Below are 21,904 nucleotides of genomic sequence, written 5' to 3' on the forward strand. Positions count from 1 at the left end.
AATATAAGCAATCCCCTGGTACTCTGTAAATGAGGGTTTGCGGACAAATAGATCTTAGTTAATTAAGACAACATTAATATGAATGAATGAATCAGACATATTCAATATTTAAATTAAATTTAATGTTCTTTTCCTATCAACAAACTCCAGAGTACGTCTCACTGTTGTTAGATTCTGCTCGCGTTGCAGAGCACTACACTGAGCTGGGAATAATCTTCCAGAGGCTATTGCTACACATTGTTAATCTTACTCCAATTTTGATGGATTACTGCATTCCTGGCTCTGCAACAAGTCTTCCCTGTTTTCTGAATGTGACAGTGTTAAAGTGTTGTTTCGACTGAGCAAGCGTGGTGGAAGGAATTCAACTCCTGGGTGAGGGGGAATGGGAAGACCTGGACCTGGAGTCGAGATGATGCAACTGGAGGAAGTAAACATGCGATGCTGGAGGTCCCCAGCAGGTCAAACACTGTACTTCATATAGTAAAGATAAAGGTGCATAACCAGCGTTTCAAACTTGAGCTCTTCATCAAGGTGTGAGGAAACTGTAGGCAGGCGCCAGAACAAAATGGTGGGGGGAGAGACAGGGGAGGACCACAGGCAAGAGGTGGATAAGGGAGGGAGGGAGGGAATACCAGCAAACAGGGAGAAGGGGTTGGCTCTGTGAATGAAGGAGGAGGGGAGCAGAAGGAAAGGAGACAGAGGGATGGGGGAGAGAGTGTTCTCACAGAAAGTGGAGAAGTCAATGTTAATGCCATCCAGTTGGAGAGGGCCCAGGCATAATATTAGGTGCGGCTCCTCCAGTTTACGGGTGGTCTTGGTTTGACAGTGCATGAGGCCATGGGCAGACATGCCGGCGTGGGAGGGGGCACGGAATTGAAGTGGTTGGTCACTGATGCGGACAGACCAAAGGTGCTCAGCGAAGCGATCTCCCAGACTGCACCCAGTCTCTCCGATGTAGAGAAGTCCACAATGGGAGCACCGAATGCCGTAGAGGATCTATAAGAGTGAATCATGAAGTCTGTGATTGGAGTCAAAACACTGCTGGAGGCACTCCTGCAGCGTCCACAGGATATATTAACGACATTTCAGGCCTGAGCCTTTCCTTGAAGATTTCTGTGATTTGAAGGATCTGTGGGGTTCGAGAAGATCCAGGCAGGGATCTTCTCATTGATTTACAGTGACAGAGGGCAGTGTTGTTCCGGAATTCTCTTCCTCAGGCAATCGCTGGAAATATTTCATGAGGAGGTAGATACATTTATGAACGATCAAGGAAATGAGGGAATGTGCAGAACTGGCACGGATAAGAATTTGAGGCTTATGCCAGATCATGATATTGAATGGTCGGGCAGGTTTGAGGAGTAAAATGGTCAACTCCTAGTCCTATTTTCCTGTCTTCTTGTAGCTTTAAAAACCTCTACTGGCTTCCTGCCACCATTTAAAGATTGATAAAGTGCTGGCCGTGTGAAAGAGCAAAGGTGACAGCAAGAGAATATTGGGGGAGGAGATTCCTCTGAAATCCAGCATGGACTTTGAGCAACTTTAAGGAAGGAATTCTATCTGGCCCCACTTTTTTTGCTGTTTCGGAAAGGGTCAAAGGCACGCCACTGCACCCATCTCCTTCATTGGCAATGGGGAACAAGGCTGGTGACACAAATATCCTGGAAATTCAAGATTCTTTTATTGTGATGTTTCTTTGGCTTGGCTTCGCGGACGAAGATTTATGGAGGGGGTAAAAGTCCACGTCAGCTGCAGGCTCGTTTGTGGCTGACCAGTCCGATGCGGGACAGGCAGACACGGTTGCAGCGGCTGCAGGGGAAAATTGGTTGGTTGGGGTTGGGTGTTGGGTTTTTCCTCCTTTGCCTTTTGTCTTTTGTGATGTAATAAAATTTAAAAATGTGATATTACATGAAATTTCCCTAAGGCAGGCAAAGATTCTCCATCAACGACAATTGCCTAGTACCCCAACACTCAGAGAAAGAGAAGCAGTAGAGAGTCCCCCCTAAGTATCTGTGGATTCACCTCCAGCATTCCCGAAGCCACACAGATTCCAGTTTGATCCATCGGTGACCCAAACTCCAGATCCTAACAGGTTCTCCCTGTGACCGCTGTTTCCTCCAGATGCTCTGGTTTCTTTCAACGTCCCAAAGGCAAATGGGATGGTAGATTACAGACAAAACCGTTCCACTGATGACACTATGGCACTCCGTCCCCACCCACCTGGAGAATGCTGCCACATATACCAGGCTGCTGATCATCGATGTTCAATACAATCTATCCCCAGAGGATGATGGAGAAGCTGTCCTTTCTGGGACTCAACACCCCTCTCTACAACTGGATTCTGGATTTTCTGACGTTTGTTCAGGTCGGCATCAGAACGTCGAACACTGTCACACTGAGCACTGGCACACCTCGGCTGTATACTCAGCCCACTCCTGTTCACGCTACTGACCTGTGACTGCATCGCCACCCCCAGCTCCAAAAGAGTCATCAAGTTGCAGATAAGAAGACGGCATTTGGCCTCGTCAGCAACAATGATGAGTCGCACTACAGAGAAGGGGTGGAAAATCTTGTGACATGGTGAGAGAGTAACAACCTAAGTCTCAATTTAAACAAGATGAAGGAGATGATGGTGGACTTCAGGAGGACCAGGAACGACAACCCTCCACTACACATCAATACCACTGAAGTGGAGAGAGTAGAGAGTGCCAAGTTCCTCAGAATACACTTAAAAAGTGACCTAACCTGGACACACAACCTCTCCTCACTTGTCAGGAAGATACAACTGTCAGGAAGATACAACAGCGACTGAACTTCCTAAGAAAACCGAAGAAGACAAGACTACTGGCCACCATTATGTCAACTTTCGACAGGAGCTTTTTATTTTTATATGTATCATTTGTCTGTCTGTGCATTAAGTCTGGTTCCGTGCCTGCATGTCTTTGCACCGAGGACCATATAGCGCTGTTCCGCCCTGTTGCATGTACAATCTGATGAGAATGAACTTGACCTTGAGGTTAGTTGGTCCCAAGCTGCAGGTGAGCACCAGAAACTGTGGGAACACTCCTGAGTAAAATGGCTGTTTTATGCTCTGTCCAGTTAGTTGAAGAGTAACATTGATCAACACCAGATCCTGACAGGTTTCAGATAGGAAGTCAAGTTAAACCCATGGCCAACATTGTCAGTTCTTCTCTGCTCGTTCGCCATGTTCAATAGAACCATAGAACATTACAGCACAGAAACAGGCCCCTTCGTCCCTTCTAGTCTGTGCCGAACCATTTTTTTTGCCTAGTCCCACTGACCTTCACCCAGTCCATAGTTCTCCATACCCCTCCCAACCATGTACCTGTCCAAATTCTTCTTAAATGTTAAAATTGAGCCCACATTCACCACCTCAGCTGGCAGCTCATTCCACACTCCCATCACTCTCTGCATGAAGAGGTTCCCACTAATGTTACCCCTAAACTTTTCCCCTTTCACACTGAATCCATGTTCTCTGGTTTATCTCACCTACCCTCAATGGAAAAAAGCCTAACTACATTTACCTTGTCTATCCCCTTCATAATTTTAAGTACCTCCATCAAATATTCTTCTATGCTTCAGGGAATAAAGTCCTAACATGTTTAACCTTTCCCTGTAACTAAGTTCCTGAAGTTCAGGCAACATCCAGTTGGCATAGCGGTTAATGCCATGTCTTTAAAGAGCCAGCAATTGAGACCAAGGTTCAAATCCCACGCTGTCTCTCAGAAGTTCTCCTCATGTCTGCATGGGTTTTCCCTGGGTGCTCTGGTTTCCTCCCACCACTTGAAATGTACTGGGGGTGCAGGTTAATTGGGTGTAAATTGGGCGGCATGGGCTTGTGGGCCGAAATGACCTGTTACCATCCTGTATGTCCAAATTTAAAAATAAATCAAATTTAAATCTTCTCTGCACTCTTTCTATCTTATTAATATCTTTCCTGTAGTTAGGTGACCAAAACTGTACACAATACACCAAATTTGGCCCCACCAATGTCTTATACAACTTTACCATCTGTTGACTATTCTTGCTTGCCAATCTTCCAATGATCTTTTGCAGGAAGTGATGTCACTTGAAGATGAGACTACATCCTGTTACTGCCTGCTGGACTCTCATTCCTGCCATATCCTGCTGGAACAGTTGGGAACCTATGCCCTCGTGGGTGAGGCACTCACGGGATGCGCAGAGAAACGGCTGAAGATTGTCATATTTGGTCATTTATCCTGCAGTTCACTGGAATACAACTTCCGAGTGTACTGCGTGGATGATATTCCAAGTACTCTACAGGTAAAGGTTTTGAGTTGGGAAGCTGTGTTTATTTCAGCTCGCCCAGAAGGGTTGACATTGTGTTTCGAGCTTTCATCATTCTGGAGCCCTGGGAGGAACCCTGAAAGATGATGACATCAGGCTGCAGAATGAAATGGCACACAAATGGGCCCTTCTAGCCCACGAGCCCATGGTCTCCAAATACACCAATTGACCTACAAACCCTATATGCTGTTTGGAAGGTGGGTGGAAACTGATGCACCCGGAGGAAACCCAAGCAGGTCATGGGGAGAACGTACAAACTCCTTACACACTGCACCAGATTCGAACCCATGTTGCTGCCGCTGTAATCGCGTGGCGCCAACTGCTTCAGCGCATTGCTACAGCATACAGGCAGTCCCTGGATTATGAATAAGATCCGTTCCTAGGCCTGTCTTTGTCAAATTTGTAGGTAAATCAGGATTTGCTGTCCGTGCAGCTTTTAAATCATTGAAAAGGCTTGGAGTTTTTTCTTGCACTAAAGTACAGGCTAACAGGCATATTACGCTGATTTTGATCGTCAATGGCAACGTGATCTGACTCAAAATGTCAGACAGCCTTCTCCTTCCTCAAGCCGATGAACTGCTGAAGCCACATGTAGTCCATTCATAAGTGCGAATTGTATGTAAGTCAGACATTCGTAACCCAGGGACGTTGCCTCTGAGTCGTTGTTTCTAGCTCTTTGCTCCTAATTCCCAGCATGTGCCGACATCACACAGTTGTCATCGACTGCCCAGCTCATTTGCAGGGGCAAACAGGCCCTCATGGACGTCGCTTCCATCGCCGTTTGGTGGGCTCTGGGGTCCTGTGAAGCGCTGGAGAAACTCGGCAGGTGACACAGCATCCATAGGAAGTAAAAGGCAGTCGCATATCGGGCCTGAGCCCCGCCTCGGAAGTGAGGAAAATCAGGAAGATCCCCTGGATGAAGAAGAGGAAGTGGGAGGAATGCAGGCACAGGGTGAGAGTAGAAGCCGAAAAATGAATTTTGAGAAGTGCCTTGATGAAGGGAATCGATTTTCTCTCACGGATGCTGCTCAACCCATAGATTCCTCCAGATGGAATCCTCTAGCAGATTGGCTTGTTTTTCGCTCTTCATTCCAGCATCTGCCACCCATGTGCGTCTCTACCTTTGGAGCTTCCCCAGCAAATGCCATTTACAAATCCAGACCCCTTTAATGTCAAGAGAACAACCACCCAGAAGTTCGCCCACTCAGCTGTGAAGATTCCAGGAAAAACTATTAATGTAAACCAAGAAGATGCGCGAATTGTGAAATAAAAATCCCGCGCTCTCAGTACGGAGTGTGCGCGCTCACCACATGTCCGCTGGGTTTCCTCCAGGTTCTCATGCTCCCTTCCACTTTTCAAAACAGATGGGGGTTGGGCAGCACAGATGCATTGGCCAGAAGAGCCTGTTATTGTGCTGTAGGTCTCCAAAAAAAATTGAAATGTTGGATATATTCAGCAGGTCAGGTTGCATTTGAAAGAGAAACAGAATTATACCTTCCAGGTTGAAAGCCCTCTGTAAGAAAAAATAATATGGTCTTCGTTTGCAGATGTTAACTGTCACATTCTTTCTAATTCCAGGAGGTGATGATTGAAGAGAAGAGTCAGGGAGGATATATGTTGGATGAGCCCAGAACAATATATTTCAAAGCAAACTCTTATGGCCTTCAAATTTCCCTACTCGATATACCCCAGTTCTTGTGGAGAGTAAAACCACTGACTCTGTTTCAGGTATTTGTTGATTGTTTCAGCCCTGCTTGCGTGAACCCCAAGAACTCGGGGGCCGGGTGCTTTGCATGTGAACATGAGTGGCTGCATACAGTCTTGGTGTTGCATCTCATCAGTAAGGTGGGAATAGTCAGACACATTCAACACGTTGCATCCGTGACCTTTTGGCCGATTCACCAATTTGCCCACAAACCCCATTCTCTTGGATGTTCAACCATCTTGCAAGTATCTAATCAGAAATCCATCCCCGCAGCTCACAGGAGATATTTGCAGTAGGCCACAGGGATTTACTCTTGCTCCCAGTTTCTGTCTTCATAGGCTTCCTTTCAAAGATTCAAAGGTTCCTTTTATTGTCATGTACTAACATTAAGAAAGGCTAAACATTTCAAATTTGTTCTTCTGTAAGGCAGAGTTGCCATGAGCAAAGGAGAGTCCCTTCTGAGATACAAAGTGTCTTTGGATTTGCCTCCAGCACTCCCACAACCTCTGCAGCTCCAGTCCAAACCATTAGCAGCCCGAGTTCCAGATCTGAGCCTCCGATGCGATCATGAAGCCTACAGCCCCCAAGGCCCTTTGGGAGCCCTTCTTGCCCTCAGCACCCTCTCGAATGCTGGTTCCGACACCTAGTTCACAGGGGCCCATAGCCTTTGACATGCAAGTCACCAACAGCTCTCAGGGCTGTGTGGGTCCTTCAGCCACTGAACCCCTTTCTGGTCCGCTGCCAAGCCTGCAAGCTAATTTAGACAATATAATCCCACAGAAGACTGACTCAATGCTTCGACGATGAATATCAAGAACACGGCAGATGCTTTAAATCTGAAATACAAACAGAAATTTAATAAAAGGTTAGCAGCCGGTGTGGAGAACTGAATTACCATCTGATTCTCCTTCCACCAGTGATTCCTGATCAACTGACTTTTTTTTCCCAGCATTTTCTCTCTCTGGTGCCACAGTGATATGTTTTGGTGTAGATGGACAGGAACTCTTCAAATAATCCGAATTCACCTTTCAGATCTCCCTGAGAGAACACAGTAACTTAGTGCCTCATTTGGTAAACAGCTGAAGCCCTCAAGTGTCCGCCTGCCCTGTCTATGTGCTCATCAGATCGCTCAAGTGAAGGTTGAACTTGTTACCTTTGGATTTAGAAGCAAGATTCCTGCCCAAACTGCCAAGGATGACATTAGTGTTTAATATTAATCCATGTCTCTTTCAATATCTGGAAATTTAACTGGACAGAAAATTGATTTGTTTTGGTGCAAACACACCTTTTATTTTACCAATCTTTTTTTTAAATCCTGTTATTTGAATGCATATGCAGTCCCCGGGTTATGAACGAGATCCATTCCTATTTCGGTCTTTATGTCGAATTTGTAGGTAAGTCGGGATTTGCTGCCCGTGCACCCTTTAAATCATTGAAAAGGCCTCAAGCCTTTTCTTGCACTAAAGTACCGGCTAGCAGGCTGACTGTGATTGTCAATGGCAACGTGATCTGACTCAAAATGGCAGATGGCGTTCTTCTTCCTCGAGCCGATGAATCGTTGAAGCCTCACATAATCCGTTCGTACGTGCGAGTTTTCTGTAAGTCGGACGTTCGTAACCCGGGGAATGTCTGTACTATTCAACTACAATAATTATTCATTTACTTTGTTAGCATTATTGATTATGTTTTTATTACTGCTGTAGCTGGGGTAAGAGTGGTTTCTTTTGTTTCCAAGGACAAGAGGAGGTAGTGTTATTAATAAATGATTAATTTCACAGGACTACTTGTCAATACTCTGCTATCATTATAAAATCTTATTGATTTGTTGATAAGAAGTGGGAGGCATGGTTAGCCTAGCGGTTAGCGGAACACTATTATGGGGCCAGCAACACGGGTTTGAATCTGGCGCTGTCTGTATATTCTCCCCGTGTTTGAGTGGGTTTCCTCTGGGTGTTCCGGTTTCCTCCCACCCTTCCAAAGCATACAGGCTCAGTGGATTAATGGGACACATGAGTGTATTTGGGTGGAGCGGGCTTGTGGGCCAGAAGGGCCTGTTTCTGTACTGTTGTCTCTAAGTTGTGGGACAGTTGTGGACCTTCTGTAGCAGGTTGTCGAGGCGAATCTTGAGAAAATAAAAGTCGGGTGAAGGAGTGAGAAACAGCCTGCTGGGTCGAGCTGGATTAGTGGGAGAAGAAGAATAGTCAACGTTCTGGGTCAGGACCTTTCATCAAGACTTGACATGATTCAGAAACAATGATTTGATTATTCCAATCAGATAGGAATCTCCATAGATGGGTCAAATGATCTGCTTCTATGTTGCAACATTTTGATTATTCTATATATGTTTGGTATTTGGAAATGTCATATAAGGCGATGGAAACATTTAATGGTATCTTCAGAAGGAAAGAGAAAAAGTTCCAAAGTTGCAGGGCACGTAGAACTAACTGGATTTCTCCTCGAAAGAGATGGGACAGAGTCAGAGGCGGAAAGATTAGGGGCACACGAGAGACTTCAGACGCTGGGATCTGGAGCAAAACAATGATTCGCTGGAGGAAGCCAGCAGCTCGAGCATCACCAGCGGGAGAAAAAGAACGGTCAACGTTTTGGGCTAGGACCCTTCATCGAGACCGAGAGTACAGAGGGGAGGTAGGCAGAATAATGCAGATAGTGTGGGAGGGGGTGGAGGGGGATTGGTAAGGGAGGGATAGGTGAAGGGTGACAGACAGAGGCAGCAAATTGAAGGGCACCAGATAAAATGAGGCGAGGGAATAAAAGGATCAGGAGTCGTATAGGATGAACCATGATTTTAGGTTGTGAACTAGTGCGATTAAGAGCTAAACAGTTTACCCATTATAGTTTAATTAAACATCAATATTTGATTTATATTAAAGGGAATTGATTTAGTATGCATGGATAACATGCCACATAGGCTCTCCAGTCCAAATAATTTATTAGCACAGTAGCAGAACATTACCCATAGTGCGTTTCGAAATCTCCAGTCTTACTGGGAATTAGAAATGTTTAATTAATTCAGGTGAAACCAAAGAAGGGTACAGGCATGAAACATCAGTTTATACATCTTTCCCACTTTGGACACTGTGAGACCTGATGAATTCCTCCAGCATTTTTGTTTCTACAAAGTCGCGGTGTCTGTAGACTTTCACTTGTAACATTCTCAAGACTATCGAGACATTTGTGATACATTCAGATTTGTAGAAAGTCTAGGTTTTCATGTGGGAAGGAGGGTGGATGGAAATAGTGTGGGTTTCCTTTCCATACTGACTCCTATTTCAGGATGTGGGCACCGTGGGTAAGGTTGGCATTCATTGCCCATTGCTGTTAGACTGGTGAGTGGTGGGCATTTGGGCATTACGGTTGAATAGCAAGAGGTGGTGGTGAGACTAACTCTGATGGGCATGATTCATGCCTTACCAACCCATGCCCAAATGTTTCCTTTTATTTGTGCAGTAAGAAGGATTCTTCTGTGAGCAGGCTGACAGGTTATCCCTAACACTCACACAGCCATGTGAAGACCACAATTGGTTAGTTCGACGCTGTTATAGCATCAGTGACCCAGGTTCAAACCCAGTGCTGTCTGTAAGATTGTACATTCTCCCCATATCCGCAGGGGTTTCTTCCAGATGCTCTGGTTTCTTATTTGTAGGTTAATTTAGTAATTGGGCGGCATGGGCTCATGAGCCAGAAGGGCCTGTTACAGTGCTGTATGTCTAAAAAATGTACGAAAAGAAAGGTCCATCCAAGTCAGGGCAACATGATAGCACTGTTCATTCAGAGACCCTGCTGGTTGTGGGGAAGAAACCATCTTTGAGCCTGTTGGTGCGTGCTTTCACACTCTCAGGCCTTCTGCCCAGTGGGAGTATGTGTCCAGGGTGAGATGGGTGCTTCAGTATGTTGCTAGACAGCTGGAGTCAATGGACAGAGGGCAAATTTTATGTGTTTGTTCATTGACTTCTGCAACTTCTTCCAATCTTGATCAGAGCATTTCCCAACTCATGATTTGATGCTTTCAATGGTCCACCTGCAGAGATTGTTCACCTCAGAGGGGTCATGCTGACCCTCATTAGTCTACGAGAGGAGGGGTGCTGATAAATATCTGCATATTGCTGTTTCATATGGTGGCAAGATTCAAGATTATTTTTATTCAAGATTATTTTATTGTCACATAATAAAAGAGAAAATGTGATGTTACATGAAATTTCCTTCAGTCTACTGTGAGACAGTCAAAGATTCACCATCAGCAGAAATTATCCAGCACCCCTTATGGTCAGAAGCCCTTTTCACCCAGCGTTATGCCATAAAGAAGACTGAACCAAATAACACTGGGCTGGTGTGAGTCGGGGCTTGTGGCATCCAATGTGACATACAACATACATGTCCTTCCCTGTCCTGGTCCCGGTTTGCCAGATCGCCCCTTTTACACAATACAGCGCTGTGTCTAACTCTGCTGCCGGCTTAAAGATGGGTCTACATGACCCCCACCCTCCCATTCCCATTCTGTGTTTGTACCTTTTACACAGAAGGCCTGGTGCAATATTCCCACATTGAAGTGTGTAAAAGGGGCAGCAAAAGAGAGTGTTTTCCCCCCCCCCCACCCCAACTCACTGACTCACCTCCAGTGCTCTTGCAGCTAGTAACATACAAGGAATTTCAATACAATAAATTCAATGATTAGCACTTCTGTGTCTCACAAAAAGATCTGGTGGATTTATTTTGTTTTTGGAGGGCGTTTTACCAAGAGCTGATTTGTTTGCTGTAAAGAGGAGATGATCAGCTTGAGAGGGATATGCCAGGTCGACACTAGCTGCATGTTCCAGAGCCAAATTCATGATTCATGGGAAAATTACATTTTATTTTATTAAATAAAAAACTTTATGGCATTGTTTTTCAAAAAGGAAGAAATGCAATCCTGCATCTGCTGCCAACCATTAATCCCAACTATTTCTTAACAGATGTTAATTAGTTCACTGGGACCCCTTTTACTGTGAATACGATGTCTGCCCTTCTCCACTTGTTTCTTTAAGTACAACTTGTATTAGCATGAAAAGTCTGCAGATGCCGCGATTGAAGTAAAAACTCAGCGGGTCAAATAGTGTTCTTTATACAGCAAAGATAAAGATACATAACCAACATTTGGGACTTGAGCCCTTCATCAAGGTGTAAGTAAAATGTAGACAGGCGCCTGAATAATATGGTGGCGGGAGGGGGAGGACCACAGTCCCACAGGCAGGAGGTAATAGGTAGATGAGGGAGGGAGGCACAGCAGCAAGCAGGAGTAGGGGGGATGGCTCTGTGAATGGAGAGGGAAGGGGGTGGAGAGCAGGAGGAAAGAAGACAGGAATGGGGAAGGGAAGAAGAAAGGGGAGTGGGCTAGCGGTAACTGGAGAGATCGAAGTTAATGCCATCCGGTTGGAGAGGGCCCGGACAGAATATTAGGTGTTGCTCATCCAATTTGTGAGTGGCCTTGGCTTGGCAGAATGTAACAGGCATGTCAGCGTGGGAGTTTTTACAGTGCTTTTAACATAGCAAAACATCCCAGGATGTTTCCTTGGCATGTTATCAAACTAAAGTTGTGCGAGAGAGATAGTGAGGGAAAATATTTGATCAGTTTTTTCAGAGATTTTTAAAGAAGGAACTATTCAGAAAGATATTTCAAATCTCTAGGGTTCACGATGGAGTAAATTAAATTCAAGGATGATCGTGTTTGCTAAGTTTGTAAAACCATGCACAATAAATAGTGGAGCTTAGGAGAGTGTTTGAGAATAGAGGGGCACAGGGGAGCAAATACATAGTTCCTTAAAATAGAAAACACAAGCAATGAGGGCTGCGAAGAAGGCATTTGAGTGCAGGAGCTGGTAGGTCATAATGCAGCTGTACTGACGAAAACAAAGAAATGCTGGAGGACCTCAGCTGGTCTCACAGGGTCCATAGGAGGTAAAGACATTTCAGGTGAGTACAGTTCTGGTCCCCCAGCTACAGTAAAGATATGGAAAGAGTGCAGAAAAGACACATAACTGGGACTGGAAGAGCTTGAGTTACAAGGTGAAGCTGGCTGGGATAGGGCTTTTTTTTCCCCCTGAAGTATGGGAGAAAGAATGGTGACTTAACAGAAGTTCAGAAAATCAGGTGAAAAGTCACAGTGTTTTCCTAGGGTGAGTAGATTTAAGGAAAGATTTGGGGGGGGGATTTTTTCCCCTAGAGGGTGGTGGGTGTGTGTGACGTGTTCAAGGTTCCCTTTATTGTCACGTAATAATGCATAAAAACGATCTACTTCAGCTGTAAGGTAAACAAAGCGTCATCAGGAGCATAGCCCGGTGTCCCTCACAACAGGAGAAAGAGAAGTAAAAGAGAATCCCTTCAGAGAGAGACTGGGTGTTCGTGGATTCACCTCCAGCACTCCCACAGCCTCTGACAGACTTCAATCCAAACCATCGGCAGCCTGAACTCCAGATCCAAGCTACCGGCACAATCCGGAAGCCTTCAGCGCCCAGAGCCCTTCTTGCCCTCAGTTTTGTCTCAAATCTTGGTTCTGATACTCATGAGCCAGTCTCCAGCAGCCCGCAGAGGGTCCTTCAGCTGCCAAACCTATCAACTGTAGGGTTGACTTCCAGGCTTCTCCTTCTTAGTGGGGTGGGGGGGTGGGGTGTTCGCTCCGCTTCTGGTGCCATGTGCCAGTCCGCTGCTCCCCAGAGGAAGAAGTGTTAAAGACAGGTACAATTATAACATTTAAAAGACGTATAGAGAGGTATGTGGCTAAGAAAGGTTTAGAGCAGTGGTTTTCTTTCCACTCACTTACCCCCTTAAGTATTCCCTCTGCCATCGGTGCTCTGTAAGGGATTATTTAAGGTGGGAAGTGGGTGGAAAGAAAAAGTTTGAAAACCACTGTTTTAATCATCCCTAATTATGTGCATAACTCCAAAGGAAATGGGGTCAATGACCATTTTTCTCAAGCAAAATATTTCAGTAACAACTGGGTCTAGAGCAGTGATTCTCAACCTTCCCTCCCACTCACATCCCACCTTAAGCAATCCCTTGCTCATCACAGAGCACCGATGGCATACGGATTACTTAACATGGATTGTGAGTGGAAAGAAAAAGGTTGAAAACCATTGGTTTAGAGGACGAAACACAGGAAAATAAGACTAGCTTTGGTTGACAACTTGGTTTATGGATAGGGTTGTCCAAAGGACCCATTTTCATGCTGTCACAGACCATGGGTGTATGTTGTCAGTGCAGTTCAAAGGGTAATCCTCTTCTCAGGCAACCCAGGGACTGAGAACAACTTGCTTCAGCAGGATTATAGGATTGGAGATATAGGAAGAATCTTGTCCATGACAGGTTTGAACACAAGGATGAGAATGTTAAACTGTGGGGGTGGTGCATGGAAACTTCCTGGTGTAAGAGTTTGGGATTTTATGATCCTATTGTATGGTTCCACCTTCTTTTCGGTAAACCTCCTGGTATCTGGCACCTAAGGAGATTGGTAGATGCCAGATGGGCAAATTTTCAGGTGGCTTGAGATTGTGCTTTGCGTGATTGGTGAACTAATGGCGTATTTTTTGCCTATTTATTTTCCGTGATTTCTTTGCCGGTTGCTTGAGGTTACCGGGTGCCTGAATTCCACATATCAGGGTTTTATCGTATTTATTTTCTCCAGGCTTATGATCAGAAAAGTATTTTTTCACATCCTCTTTCTCTATGTCATTGCCTGACAACTTCAGGAAAAGTAGAGAAATTGATCTCTGCATGAACACCTCTTGTTTTGAATAGTTCCCACATGGAGACCGATCCTCTGTTCTCTCTTCAGCAGGAAATTGCCTTTTCCCAAATATGGAGCAGGAACCAACAACCCCTGCCATGTGCCTTCAGAGTGGAAAGATTCAACTCAGCAACCACACAGCTATCCTGCAAGATCTGCATCCGACAGCTCAAAGGTGACGAGCAGATGTTCCACGTCAATACCTCCATCCTTGAGGTAAACTTCGCAGCCACACAAGCCTTCTGTGGGTAGGATGGGTGAATTTGTTCTTGAAGCAGCCGAAGGTGAGGGATGACCTGATAGAGGTTTATAAGTTGATGAGAGGAACGGATCCTGTGACGGGCCAGAGGTCTTTTTTCCCTCAGGCTGAAACGGCCTACTCAAGGAGACATTTTAAGAACGGGGGGTGGGGGGGGGGATGTAAGAGGAATGTTGTTCACACAGGGAGTGAGTGGGTGGGTGCATGGAATGTGCTACCAGCAATGGTGATGGAAGCAGGTACCTTTTAAGAGACTCTTAGATTTCAGTTATTGTGAGGTTCTTATTCCTGCGGGCGAGGTAGAATTACCACTTATTGGTATTGCAAAAAAAAGCTGCACTCAAAGTACGCACGTAAATAATTAAAGAAATGTAAACAAACTGTACGATACAGATAGAGATAAAAAATCAATAAAGTGCAAAGGTCAGAGTCCTTAAACGAGTCCCTGATTGAGGAATCTGATGGCGGAGGGGGAGCAAAAACCTGACAGCAACAAAAATGAAAGGTTTTGCAGCAGGGAAATTATAGGCAGTTTTTTGAGTAGGTTATAGGTTAGCACACTGTGGGCTGAGGGGCCTGTTTGGTGCTGTAGATTTCAATGTTCTTTGATCTTTTGAAGAGGAATCCAGTTAGCCCCACTCTGCACCCTGTGAATTTTTTTTATTCTTCAAGTCCCTGCGTACAATTTGTTTCAATTATTCTATCAGGCAAGGTGTTCCAAATGCAGCATCGCACGCGCAGAAAACCGGAAATGAAATTGCTGGGGCAGTCTCGACAAGTCTGTCTGGAGAGAGAAGCAGAGCAAATGTTTCAGGTCGATGTCAAGGTTGTTTCTCATTGTGCTGCTTCTGGTTCTTCTGTCAGCTTCTCTTTAACCAAATCTGTCACAGTCTTCATAATGGTAAACACACCTAGGGAAGGGTTCAACATGGACACCATCCCTTGTCTTGAATTGATAAAGTGTTGGTTTATGACTTACAGCAGTCATGAATGTCTATGAGTGTAGCCAGTTCAGTTCTGGGAAGGCTTTTCAAACCCAATTGGTGGCTATTTGTGGATCCGATCTTCGAAAGAGGATATGAATTTATGCAGTGATATTAATGTGCTTCTCAAACCCTTAACGTTCCACCATGATTTAAGTCCCTTTGAAATATAATTACCACTTTAAATTTAGACATACAGCATGGTAACAGGCCCTCTCGGCCCATGAGCCCAGTAACATCCAAATTAAAAGTACATTTTTGAAAAGTGATAAGAAATCAAAGAGTCCAAAGGAAACCCGCACAGACATGGGGAGAACATACAGAGAGCGGTGGATTCAAACCCATGTCACTGTAACAGCATTACTCTAACCGCTACCCAATCGTGCCGCCCCAATGTATAATGTATAAAATATGGCAACTAATTTACAAGCTGCCACCATTTGATGTTGAATCTGCTTGTTGGTAAAGTTGATTTTTTAAAAATAATTTTTTATTTGTCACACTGTGAACCATATCAACCAAAACATGTACAAACGTTTCTCATTAAATTTACACAGTGGTCTTTTCTTCCCTTTTTTTTTCCCTTTCCCTCCCTCCCCTCTATCCACCCCCTCCAAACCCATAAATATTCAACAAATACAATACAATAAAACTATAAAACAATATTTTCACACAAAGGAAAATAAATAAGAAAAATGCATCATCGATTTATTACACACTGAATCTAGTCATTTTGTCTTCTTATCATTTTCATTCTCATTTTAGGGGATGGAGGTCGTAGGCAAGCTCTCTCTATGTTCCATGTGTGGTTCCCAAATTTGTTCAAACATTGTGACTTTATTTTTTTAATTATATGTTATTTTTTCCAATGGAATACATTTATTAATTTCCATGTACCATTGGTGTATACTCATGCTCTCTTCCATTTTCCAAGTTGACATTATACATTTTTTTGCTATCGCTAAGACTATCATAATGAATTTTTTTTTGCATTTCATCCAATTCTCTACTTCTTATGTTACTTAAAAGAAATATCTTTGGTTTTTTGGTATGTTATTTTTTGTAATTTTATTTAGTATCTGATTTAATTCTTCCCAAAATGTATTTACTTTTGTACATGCCCAAGTTGCATGTAATGTTGTTCCCATTTCCTTCTTACAGCAAAAACATCTATCCGATAATGTTCGATCCCATTTTTTTAATTTTAGAGGAGTGATATATACCCTGTGTAGCCAATTATACTGTATCATGCATAACCTTGTGTTTATTGTATTCTTCATAGTTCTAGAACATAACTTTTCCCAAGCTTCATTTTTTATCTTTATGTTTAGATCCTTTTCCCACTTCTGCTTAGGTTTAAAGTTTATTTCATTTTCCTTATCTTGCAGCTTAATGCACATGCTGGTTATAAATCTTTTAATTATCATTGTATCTGTAATAACATATTCAAAGCTGTTTCCTTCAGGTAATCTCAGTCTATTTTCCAATTTATCCTTTAAATAAGCTTTCAATTGATGATATGCAAACATTGTACCATGAGTTATTCCATATTTGTACTTCAACTGTTCAAATGTTAATAAATTATTTCCCAAAAAACTGTTTTCTATTCTTTTGATTCCTTTTCTCTCCCATTCTCTAAAGGAAAGGTTGTCTATTGTAAAAGGGATTAGCGGATTTTGATTCAATAGTAATTTTGGTATTTGATCATTCATTTTTTTCCTTTCTCAGTGGATCTTCTTCCATGTATTAAGTAAATGATGCAGTACTGGTGAGTTTTTATATTGCACCAGCTTTTCATCCCACTTATAAAGTATATGTTCCGGTACCTTTTCCTCTATTTTATCTAGTTCTATCAGTCTAGTTTTTCTCTTGTCTGGTAATTACCTTAATTGTGCAGCTCTATAATAATTTCTAAAATTTGGTAACTGTAAACCACCTTGATTATACCTCTCTGCTAATTTATCTAATGCTACCCTTGGATTCCTCCCTTTCCACAAGAATTTCCTCATTATTCTCTTTAGTTCCTTAAAGAATTTTTCTGTTAAGGGAATTGGTAACATTTGAAATAAGTATTGTATCCTTGGGAACATGTTCATTTTAATGCAGTTTACCCTCCCTATCAATGTTAGCGGTAATTCTTTCCAATGTTCTAAGTCTTCCTGCAATTTCTTTATTAGTGGCTGATAATTTAGTTTGTACAAGTGGCTTAAATTATTATCTAAACTGATCCCTAGGTATCGGATTGCTTCTGCTTGCCATTTAAATGGGGATTCTTTTTAACATTCTGTATAGTCTGCGTTACTCATTGGCATCACTTCACTTTTATTTGCGTTGATCTTGTACCCCAATATTTCTCCATATTCCTTCAATTTCTTATGTAATTCTTTTACTGATACCTCTGGTTCTGTTAGGTATACTATGATGTCATCTGCAAATAAGCTGATTTTATACTCCTTCTCCTTTATTTTTATCCTTTTTATTTTATTTTCTATTCTTATCAGTTCTGCCAAAGATTCTATTGCTAAAGCGAACAATGAGGGGGATAGTGGACATCCTTGTCAAGTTGACCTACTTAATTTAAATTGGTTCGATACATACACATTTACTGCTACCTTCGCCAATAGTCCATTATACAATGCTTTAATCCAATTTATATATTTTTCTGGTAGATTGAACTTCTGCAATACTTTAAATAAGTAATTCCACTCTACTCTGTCAAAGGCTTTTTCTGCATCTAGAGCAACAGCCACTGTTGGTTTCTTATTTCCTTAAACTGCGTGGATTAGATTAATAAGTTTGCAAACATTGTAAGCTGTTTGTCTTTTCTTAATAAATCCAGTTTGATCTTGTTTTACTATTTTAGGTACACAATTGGTCAATCTGTTTGCTAATAATTTCACTATTATCTTATAGTCTGAGTTCAGTAGAGATATTGGTCTATATGATGCTGGTGTTAATGGATCCTTCCCCATCTTTGGTATTACTGTAATTATTGCTGTCTTACATGAATCTGGCAAGTTTTGTGTTTCTTCTACCTGGTTCATTACTTCCAGGAGATGAGGAATTATTAACTCTTTAAATGTTTTATAAAATTCTATTGGAAATCCATCCTCTCCTGGTGTTTTATTGTTCAGCAGCTTTTTTAATATATCCTGTACTTCCTCTATTTCAAATGGTTTTATTAGTTTGTTTTGTTCCTCTTGCAATTTCGGCAGTTCAATTTTAGCTAAAAATTCCTCTATTTCATCATCTTTCCCCTCATTCTCAGTTTGATACAATTGTTTATAAAACTCCTTAAAATTTTCATTAATCTCTGTTGGATCATATGTAATTTGTTTGTCCTTTTTCCTTGATGCCAGTATTGTTCTTTTAGCTTGTTCTGTTTTAAGTTGCCAGGCTAATATTTTATGTGTTTTTTCTCCCAGTTCGTAAAACTTTTGCTTTGTTTTCATAATGTTCTTCTCCACCTTGTACATTTGTAATGTTTCGTATTTAATTTTTCTGTCCGCCAATTCTCTTCTGTTTGTGATATCATCCCTTTTTACTAATTCCTTTTCTGCTCTATTTCCCGATTGTAATCCTTTTTCATCTTATTAAGAAAAGACAAACAGCGGACAATGTTTGCAAACTTATTAATCTAACTTATTTTCTGCCTCTAATGAAGGCTTTCATTGCATCCCATAATATAAATTTGTCTTTCACTCATCCTGTGTTTATTTCAAAATACGTTTTAATTTGGCATTCAGTAAACTCCTTAAATTCCTGTCTTTTAAGTAGCATAGAGTTTAATCTCCATCTATATGTTTTTGGTGGGATGTCCTCCAGTTCTATTGCTAATAATAGGGGTGAATGATCTGATAGTAGTCTAGCTTTATACTCAGTTTTCCTAACTCTCCCTTGAATATGGGCTGACAACAAAAACATATCCATCCTTGAGTAAGTTTTGTGCCTACTTGAATAATATGAAAATTCCTTCTCTCTTGCGTGTTGCCTCCTTCATATATCCATAAGTTTCATTTTGTGCATTGATTTAACCATAAATTTGCCTACTTTATTCTTTTTACTTGTCTTTTGTCCAATTTTATCCAACATTGGGTCCAAATTAAGGTTAAAATCCCCTCTTATCAATATATTTCCTTGTGTGCCTGCAATCTTAAAAAAAAATCATGCATAAACTTTTGATCCTCCTCGTTAGATGCATATATATTGAGCAAATTCCAAAATTCTGAGTATATCTGACACTTTATCATTGCATACCTCCCTGCCGGATCTATTATTTCCTCCTCTATTTTGATTGGTACATTTTTGTTAACTAGTATGGCTACACCTCTAGCTTTTAAATTATAGGTTGCTGCCATTACGTGTCCTACCCAGTCTCTCTTTAATTTGTTATGTTGCACTTCAGTTAGATGCATTTCCAGCACAAATGCTTATATCTATTTTTTCCTTCTTCAATATATTTAGTAGCCTCTTCCTTTTAATTTGGTTATGTATTCCATTAATGTTTATAGTCATATAGTTCAACATGACCATCTCATATCTTGCATACACTTCTTTTCCACCTCTTCACCACCTCCATCCCCATTTTCCCCCTTTTCATCTCTTAGTTTTCTCTTATTACACTTAATGTATGACAGCACATTTAAGACTTAAAGTACCCCCGCAGTTCCCACATCCACTAATACCTTAACCCCAAAATTTCCCCTCCTCTCTGAGTTGCCCCATGCCCCTTGCTGGGCAACCACAACTCCCCTTTTCATTTGGGTTGCGATATTGTTCGCAGCGTCAACTGATTTTGCAGTGACGCTTATTCCCCCTCCACCAAGCCCTCTCCAGAAAACATTTTTTTAACACATATAACAAAGCTCTCTCTCTTCTTTTTCTTTCCTCCCTTACTCCCTTCCTTCCCTTCTCTTTCCCTCTTTAGTTCTTTACATATACATTGTTTTTACATCTTTATATATACTTTATCGCCATTCTTCATTCTTGTTACATCTCTTCTCCTACCCTGCAAACGTTCTGCAAATTCTTGCGCTTTCTCTGGATCCGAGAACAGTCAGAATTTGTAACTTTTCTTCCATAAAGTTGATTTCGCTGTATTAAACTCCTTCCTCCTCTTTAAGAGTTCAAAACTTATGTCTGGGTAAAAAAATATTTTTTGACCGTTGTATTCCAATGGTTTATTATCTTCTCTAATTTTATTCTTTGCCCGTTCCAGTATAATTTCTCTTGTCGTGTGTGATAGTACAGATTCTATCACCAATGTGTATATGTACAGATGGTAGTGTAGGATGACTGTGATTGGCTGAGAGCGTATCCACACCTACTGGCATGTCTAAAACGATTGCTCCTAGCCAGACCAGATCATTCTGGACTGGTCGACCTACTTGTGGTATGCTCCAGTCTTTTAGTTACTAAAAGCCTTGGTTTGGATCAACAAGTCTTTGGTTCCTTCGACGTGCTCTACAATTTTATTAACTAAAATTTTGAAGGGATGGAGCGTATGCTACGGCTGGAACGCCTCGACGTCAACCCACAGTCAGCTACAGCCTCGAATGACTTTAAGCACTGGGTGAGATGCTTCGAAAGATACTTACAGCTCTCTGATCCTGCCGTGATAGAGGACAGCCATCGACTACTAATATTGATGACTATGGTGTCCCCAAGAGTCTACCAGAGTGTGCAGGACACGACCACTTACACCAGAGGCAGCCATAAAGGTGCTGAAAGCGCTCTACGAGCCACTGGTGAACAGGGTCTATGCTCGGTACAAACTTGCAACAAGGAGGTAACAGCCCGGTGAGTCCTGTAGAGCTTATATTCAGGCACTAAGGGCAATGGGTAGGCACTGTGCCTGCACAGACAGAACTGCTGCGGAGACCACAGACGATCTCATTCGGGATGCCTATGTGGCCGGGGTTCAATTGAATGAGATGAGGCAGTGCCTGCTAGAGCACAGGGGAGAAAACCTAGAGGACATGATCCGGATCGCAGAGACGATGGAGGCTGCGGTCTTAAGTATGGACATGTACTCTCGGGGCTGGAACCCACACTCTGATGTGAGTAGGATGCCCTCCCTCTACCCTACTACACCCCGGCATACTAACCGCCTGTCAGCTGCCGCTACGCTGCCCGATGCAACCCCAAAGTGTTATTTCTGTGGGAGGAACAAGCACAGCAGGTCCCAGTGCTCGGCGAGAAAAGCCAGGTGCCAGAAGTGCCTTAAAAACGGCCACTTTACAGTAGTCTCTCGCTCCAAAATGGCCACCGTCAAGCACAGTGCCTCGTGTGAAGCCCAATCGCCACCCTCCCATTCAAACACTTCTTCCTCAGAGCTCTCATCCAATGAGAGCCAGGGCTCCACCACATGCCAGTGCCTGATGTCACGGGGCAGACACCGAGCGCGCAAGGTACAACCCACCCTCGCCACAATGACATTCACCCTACCTCGCAAAGCAATGTCCCCGATCTCAACAGCCGCCACTGCTGCTGACCAGGGACCCTCTGCCGCCATCATCGCTGAGCCCACCGCCACCATCGCTACTGCCTCTGCCATCACCGCCACCGCTGCTGACCATGGACTTGCTGCCACTGCCGACTGGGGACCCGCCACCACCGAGACAGCTGACCAGGTACACACAGCTGTGACTAACGCTACCGACCTGGTACACACCGATGCTGCCAACCGGGGACACGCTGACGCTACTGACCCGGTACCCACCGACGCTGCCGACCAAAGATCCGATGCTGCCGACCAGAGACCCGCCGCCGCCAACCACCCGACTGATCGCCCCACCACCGAGAGCAAACAGCGACCCCCAACATTTACCGTTGGCTGGCCAACACCCCCAGCA

At 43.1% G+C, this 21,904-nt stretch overlaps 1 protein-coding gene across 1 annotated transcript in view; it reads left to right on the forward strand.

Moving 5' to 3' along the window:
• LOC138754147 (netrin receptor UNC5D-like) overlaps positions 1 to 21,904 on the forward strand; it is a 483,772-nt gene that overhangs the window by 444,510 nt on the left and 17,358 nt on the right. The window contains exons 13-15 of the mRNA XM_069918008.1: positions 4,075 to 4,302; positions 5,905 to 6,054; positions 13,857 to 14,024. Coding sequence (XP_069774109.1) covers positions 4,075 to 4,302; positions 5,905 to 6,054; positions 13,857 to 14,024 — 546 coding nt within the window. The remainder of the gene's footprint in view (positions 1 to 4,074; positions 4,303 to 5,904; positions 6,055 to 13,856; positions 14,025 to 21,904) is intronic.

This window comes from Narcine bancroftii, chromosome 2 (genome assembly GCF_036971445.1).
Source record: "Narcine bancroftii isolate sNarBan1 chromosome 2, sNarBan1.hap1, whole genome shotgun sequence".
Taxonomy (NCBI): Eukaryota; Metazoa; Chordata; class Chondrichthyes; order Torpediniformes; family Narcinidae; genus Narcine; species Narcine bancroftii.